We start from the raw sequence: 6690 nt of genomic DNA, 5'->3' as shown, positions 1-6690 counted from the left end.
CTCGGGCCCCGTCCCCATGTCTTCGTGGGCGCCTGGGCCAGCCCTGTGCGGGTCCTCCAAGGGCCAGCAGAGCCCCGGCACCTCGTTGTCTGACGTGGTCCTTCGTCCAGGCGGCCGCCAAGCATCCGCCAGCGCTAACCCTCCCTTTGCACTGGTCCCCCAGACGCCTCATAACAGGGTACAAATTAATCTATCAGATTCCATGCTGGGGACAAGGCACGCTTTGGCAGTTCATAGACCAAGTCCCATCACATGGAGATGCCCTTCAGAGGTGAAGAGCTACCTATCTCCCACAGCCCCACTGATGCTGCCCCCCTCTTGCCCATGGCTGGAACTACAGCCCGCAGCAGGCAGGAGGAGACCCATCTCCCACATACTACCTCTGCACCTCCCTTCCGAGAGAGATTTGAGCAAGGCAGGAGCCTGCTCCAGACCTCACGGCTCCCAGCTTTGGCAGCGTGGGCAGATGGGGACCTTGCCCAGGGAAGGCTCTCTCAGCTTTCCTGTCTGGGTAAGAAGTTTGGGCTGTCATGTTTAACACAGAGTTCACACTGGAATCAACAGCTTGCACCACTGAAATGAGATGTTATGGGTCGGGGTCTTTTTGTAGAGAATTTAATTGTTCTCAAGCCTGGGGTTCCCCCAAAGCTATACCTTTTGCTGAGCGATCTTACAAACCACAGAGGCCACTCCTGCTTACCTCTAGGCAGCCTAAGTCTCCCCTGGAAAAAAACACAGGATAACTTTTCACCCAGTCTTCTGTGATGACTCCTTGATATGGGCTTCGTTCCCTTCCCTGGGCTGCTAAGCATCTGCTGCCTTCCAGATGCACTGACAAGAAAGGGATGGAGAGGGAGGAAAGGAGCCTCGCATTTTCCACATTTCCCTTCCAGAAGCCTGTGAAGCTTCATTAAATATTGGGCCAGTCATTTTGTTTCTATGGAAACAAAATTATTACTAATACATTATTTTAAAAACAGACACACGATTGACACTCCAAATATAGAATTTTAATACCATTCTGTGCCTGCCTTGTCTCTCAGGGCAGAGCAGATGCGAGGGTGGAGATCACAAAGGGATGGGACTGGCAAGGGTGCCAACTGGCAGTGGCAGCAGTGGGTGTGTTTGTAACCTGAGAGCAGGCACACGCTGTCTGAGTCCGTCAGTAGGGCTCCCTTCTGCAGGTCTGTCCCACTTCTTTTTCCCCCACCAGCGTGGGGTGCCATGGTTCCTGCCTGCTGGCGAGAAAGATGAGAATGCAAATTAGTGATCAGGTCCCGGGACAAAGGGAGCACTTGAAGTTTTATTTAAAAATCATGATGGCACTGATTGTTTTTGATGCTGTCTCTCATAGTTTGGGATCCTGGAAGGTCTGTGCCTCGCAGGCCTCAAGGGTCCTTTCATGTGGCATCGGCTCTCCGTCCTGCAGATGCCAGACTTCGTTGCCAGCCAGGGAACAGCGCCGTGGACGGTCGGCGTTCTCCTCCTCTCTGCTGCCAAGGGAGAGGCGGCGATCACGACGTGATGCAAGCGGGAGACGGGAGTGCCGTGGGCTGCAGGCTGGGGTGGGTTGTGGCGTCTCGTCGATGAATGTGGTGATCTCATCTCTGAAGAAGCAGGCGCTGGAGCTGGAGCCCCGGGGCATCAGCCCCCCCTCCAAAAACTGCCGTAGGGTTGTCAGCTCATCTTCTGGGGGCCGCCGGCGGTGCTGGTAGTCATGCAGCTGAGGAGGCAAGAAGCCGGGGCCCCCAGGCTTGCGGGGGGTGGAAATACGGATGTCGTCAGATGAAGACCACTTGTGTAGGAAGGATGGAGCAGAACGGTGGGCGGAAAAGATGTTAGTCTCATCATGTGACATTCTCCGGGAGATAGGGACCTGGAAAACAGAGAAGGAAGAAGGTGATGGAAGACTTGAAGAGACAGAACAGAAGGGGAGTAGCTGAGGCTTTCTCAGAGAAGAGAGTCAAGAGGACACAAAGATGTGGGAGACTGACAGAGAAGGAAGTGGGTTTGTGGGGCTGCCCCTGCTAGATCTCGGCTCACCTGCAGGTAGTGCACCTTATCCTGGGGCAACAACATGTGGTGCATGGGTAGCAGCTTGATGTCCCGGGAGTCCCGCTTCACAGCTGCAGCACCATTCGCATCAAATCTTACTTTGCAGATCCTGCCATCACCATAATCATCACACACACCATCTGTTGGCAAAGAGGAGAACGGCAGTCAACACTTTTCAGTCAGAAGTGTTAACAGGGCACCTGGATGCCATCCTAACACTTGTCTGACTTCTGCTGCTCTACTTGCAACCCTCAGGGCTCACCACTGAACAAGAACCTTGTCTTTCTGCTTGCAGCGGCACTAAAGGACCCAGAGACTGCCCCATTTCTTCTGTCTCGCTTTTGAATTGCCCACTGCCAGAACCTGGACCTTTGGATCAGTGAGTTGGGCCAAGGCCTAGCGTCTCCCTTTTGTTGTCGTTTGGCAGCTGTACACATCATCTCTACTCTTGCATCTACTGTGAAGAATGTTGCACTAATTTTTCCTGAATGCTAGTGAGTGACAGAGCCTTCTTCAGAATAAACTTTCTCATGGTTGCTGGCTCCAAGCTATAGCATGAATCCCACCTAGCCACCCACACCACCCACGTCCCTTTCCCAAGGCAGACCCCTCTTTCTTCTGTAGTCTTTTGAGGAGGGAGTTAGTGAAGAAAGGTGACTGAGGGGTGGTGAGGGGCTTACCGTCATCTCCATCTTCCTCAGACATGATAGCCACACACTGCTCCCATACAGTGCGGAGATCTGCTCGGTAGCGCTCACAGGACCAGATGAAGGAGGGGAGCAGCAGGGTCTGCACCATGGAGCACCAGAGCACAGCCAGGACCATCCAGGTGGGGGCCGTATCGTAGCGCAGGCTAAAAAAGCTCACAACCTTTCAGGTGAGAGAGAGAAACAAGGTCAAGAAAGAAGACAGAAGTGGGGATCAAGGGAGAAAGATAATGGGATTCAATTCTGTAGTAGAACGTGATCTGTCAGTAAAGTATTCATCAAGTAATTAGCCCATGCCCCTTTGAAAAATTGTTCCTGGGTGTTACCCTGGGTTTCCTGGAGTATATTCTGAGCTGTCATATCTCTAACATGAGACCTGGTGCATCCCTTCTTCCCCATGCTCATTATGAGATAGAGCTAAATAGGTGCTACCAAAGGATGCAGCCACTGGAAAAAAGCTGTGACTAAGCCTCTGTTCTCCTAATGTTTCCCTTTGAGAACTTCCCCACCTCTCAAGTTTTGCAGAGAATCAACCAGCCAGCCAAAACCTGAATGCTGACTACAACCATACAAGCAGAAGGAAAAAGAAAACTGTCTGTGACAGCTTTTAAAGCTGGTGTATCAGTTCTCCAGAAGCAAACTGGAGAAATGGAAATTGCATTGTTTTTACAGAGGTAGATATCCCTGTAAGTCTGCAGAATAATTTCCTCTCCAGTCTCCTCTTAGCCACTTAAAACTTTCACAGTGGTTTTAGCTGTGTGGTGTGTATTCCCCAGGCTTAGACCTGTCTTAAGAAAATGCTGCTGCGGAAGGATGAGAGAATTAGTGCAATCTTTTTAAAACCGTCCCTCAGAATAACACAGATTCAGATGCCACAGCTCTGTGGGTGGTGGACAGAAGACAGAGTTTCTTCTCTAAAACGTGAGAGAAACAGAAATCTAGCTTAACTGCAGACTCTGTGAAGGGAAAGGGAGAACTTGCTGCTTACCAAGATGGGCACCCCAGTGAGAGTGTCATACAGGAAGACAATAGCGCTGATGAGGTTGGTCATCTGCAAGGAGGTCTTGGCTGACTCAGAGCCATCCAGTGAAGACCTCCTTTTGCCTCGTACATCCTCCACTACAATGGCTGGCACATTGAAAGTGGTGTGTGCTGATGAAGAACAGGATGATGCTTCCTCTGCCCTCTGATGGCGGCACTGCCGGCGTCTTCTGTGTGCCCACAGGGTCTGGTAGAAAGTGATACCCACACACACCAAACCCATGACAATTCCTCCGAGCAGCAGGAGGCTAAAGCAGACACCGAAGCCCAGCCCTATCTTGCTGACAATGAACTGGCAGCCACGGGCATAGTAGCGCTCGCCATTGTTGTGCCAGCCGATGGAGGGCAAGGTGGAGAGGATGAATGATACCATCCAGATACCCATGACTGCATGCAGAGCCTGCTTCTTGGCATTGCTCAGCCGGTAGTTGACTGGCCATCTCACCATCCACATCCGGTGGTAGGAAAGGGAGGCCACTGTGAAGCAGGTGGCCAGTGCCAGGGTGTAATATGTGGAGACAAAGACCTTGCAGATGCTTTCATTCCAGTCGTAGTCAGAGGACTCACGCCGCAGCTGCACCACGGCATAGGTGGTGAGGGGTACTGCTGCCATAAGGATGTGGGTCCCAGCAAGGAAGCACAGCAGCAGCTCCAGGGGCTTGTGTTTCTGTTGTTTGGCCGTGATGCTGAGGATAATCCAAGAGTTGGCCAACAGGGCTAACATCCCACATGCCAGCCACCAGAGTGAGTTGTTGTGCAAAGTGGACTCTGATTCAGAGTCCCCCATGCTGCCACCCCCGCTAGGCTTCACCCTGTCCCTGCTGCTGGGATTCTGTAAGACGGTGAGTGGGACTCCACACTGGGGGAGCCACGTTCCTCCTCATCTGCTGCTGCCACTGCAATGTGACGTGTATGCACGCTGGAGGGGTTCCTCAAGGCATTGCCACGAGGTGCTAGGCAGAACAGCTGTCAACTCTGTCTCACATTCAGTCCTCCCTTTCCCTGCTGTTTGATTATATTTCTTTCCCTTGCTCTAACGTTTTCACCTGTTTTTTCCCTTGTTCTCTTTCTTTTTCTTTCTTCCACTTTCTTTCTCTCTCTTTCTCATGAACACTTGCCAGTGCTTCTTCCCTCACTCGCTCAGGCTCACTTTTTTTTCCCCTCCCCATCTATTTCATCCCCCTCCTCCACTCTTCCCCCGAAGAAAAAGCTCTCCTTACTTCATGTGCCGACCAGGCACCTTCTGTCTCAGGGACCACCTTCTCCTGGGACTGGTGAAGGCCACATGCAAACAGGGACTGCTGGGACTCCAAACGGCTTGGCAGTAGCAGGTGCCTGCTGCCCAATGTCCTAGTGAATGAGGAGCTAGCCAAGAGTTTCAGAGATGACAGGAGGCAGGACGAAGGTCCTGCAGAAATGGTGAGGTCAGTGCATACACCGTGTGTAATCCCCTTCTCCCCAAATGCCACGCTTGTGGCCAGGTAGAGGTTCCTGCCAAGGCTGTCAGAGAGCTATCAGCGGAGAGTGACGAGTGGGGAACAAGATTCAGAGGGTTCCCTATCCAAGGCCTCACAGCACTCTCTCTACATTGTCCTTTTTGCTGTCCTCCAGGGCTCAGCCTGCTCTTTCAAGCTTCCCTGCACAGCGCAGGGCAGAGCTGGCAAACAATAAGGAGATGGCAGTGAGGGGAAGATCCTTTTCAAAGGTTCCCTTGGAGATTCAGGGCACGAAGTTCACTGTAGAAGAGAGAAAAGAGGAAAAAGTAATTTAAGATCATTCTATCTCCCCAGATCTCTCTCTCTCTCTCTTTGCCCACACAAACACCTTGTCATGATTTAGGCTGCACAGAGCACTCCTTGTGTCTTTCAGGGAACAGAGAGCCAGATTTGCACCAGTCCCTGCATACATCAGCCCAGACTCTGTACCCCAGCAACTCCTTCCAGCGCTGCTGAGACACGCTGTGCTCCCTGCCTGGAAGTCTGAAGCTCCCCACCCAAGGCGTTACTAATGCCATTTCTGTAATGGAAGGCCTGATCTGCATTGCTCCTTGCCATTCCGGTCCTGCCCTCCCCATGTACCCGCTGCGATACCCCTTACTCCTGCTGTACAGCTCCCACAGCTCCACCAGTCTTCGGACCTCAGCTTTTCTCCACCAGTGCTCTGGATTGTAACCTGCCGCTCCCATCCTGTCCCACCCACGGTGGCGCATGCTACCACTCCAGCAATAACCTGCCATGCCACAGGCTTGAAGCACAAGTCTTTTGGCCACACACCTTGCCCACTTCGCGCGCTTCTGCTAAAGCAGCTCTGGTCTCCAGATGCCCCACGGCTACAAACCCAGCGAACAAGACTGCTAACCTAGTCCTGAGACTACTCACCTTCGCCAGTGACCCCTGCTCCTGCTAGCTCAGACCCCCTCTCCTGTCTTCGTCTATAGGGGACGCCCAAGCAGTATATTCCAAGAAGGTATAGGCCTGCTCTGCACCTTGACCAGAGCAGATGTGAACTTAATCTTTCTGTGGATGGATCAGTACCCCCCCCAGTCTGAGTTAGTGGCTCTGTTCCCACTTCTCCCCTTCCTTCTGCTTCTCTGTATTTTCTCACCCTCTCTGTAACCACCTGAGGCTTTCCCTCCTTTTCTCCCTGCTTGCAGCAGTTTGTTGGGAGCGGACTGGTGATGCCCCTGTTCTGCCCTGGTTCATCTTTTTCCCCACAGTGCCATCATGCTTGCAGCTAGGCCTGTGGCCCCTGGAGACAGTCACGAAGCTAGCCGGCCCTGGTAATCCCAGGGGAACAAATTTCCTTGCAGCATCTCCTTCTGCCACCCTTCCCACCCGACTTGTTCTGGTGGCCCACGCTGTTCCCTCGATGAGGCAGGAACCCTCCC

At 52.6% G+C, this 6690-nt stretch overlaps 1 protein-coding gene across 1 annotated transcript; it reads right to left on the bottom strand.

Annotated features, from left to right (window-relative positions):
- Positions 1 to 1295: 1295 nt before the first annotated feature.
- GPR162 (G protein-coupled receptor 162) lies at positions 1296 to 4789 on the bottom strand. The gene is made up of 4 exons (XM_010290032.1): positions 3751 to 4789; positions 2736 to 2925; positions 2044 to 2195; positions 1296 to 1876 (listed from the first exon to the last, which is right to left on the bottom strand). Exons 1-4 carry the CDS (start codon positions 4588 to 4590, stop codon positions 1349 to 1351), a joined length of 1710 nt encoding a protein of 569 aa, XP_010288334.1. The 5' UTR covers positions 4591 to 4789; the 3' UTR covers positions 1296 to 1348.
- Positions 4790 to 6690: the final 1901 nt, after the last annotated feature.

Source organism: Phaethon lepturus, unplaced genomic scaffold (assembly GCF_000687285.1).
Source record: "Phaethon lepturus isolate BGI_N335 unplaced genomic scaffold, ASM68728v1 scaffold23576, whole genome shotgun sequence".
Classification (NCBI taxonomy): domain Eukaryota; kingdom Metazoa; phylum Chordata; class Aves; order Phaethontiformes; family Phaethontidae; genus Phaethon; species Phaethon lepturus.
This window is presented reverse-complemented; position numbering and strand designations above follow the sequence as displayed.

Excerpts from the sequence above, each read along its gene's own strand:
- GPR162 (XM_010290032.1), bottom strand. The coding sequence starts at position 4,590 with ATGGGGGACTCTGAATCAGAGTCCACTTTGCACAACAACTCACTCTGG. Across the intron at positions 2,926-3,750 it reads TCACTGGGGTGCCCATCTTG|GTTGTGAGCTTTTTTAGCCT; the intron begins GTAAGCAGCAAG and ends CTCACCTGAAAG. Across the intron at positions 2,196-2,735 it reads TGAGGAAGATGGAGATGACG|ATGGTGTGTGTGATGATTAT; the intron begins GTAAGCCCCTCA and ends CTTTGCCAACAG.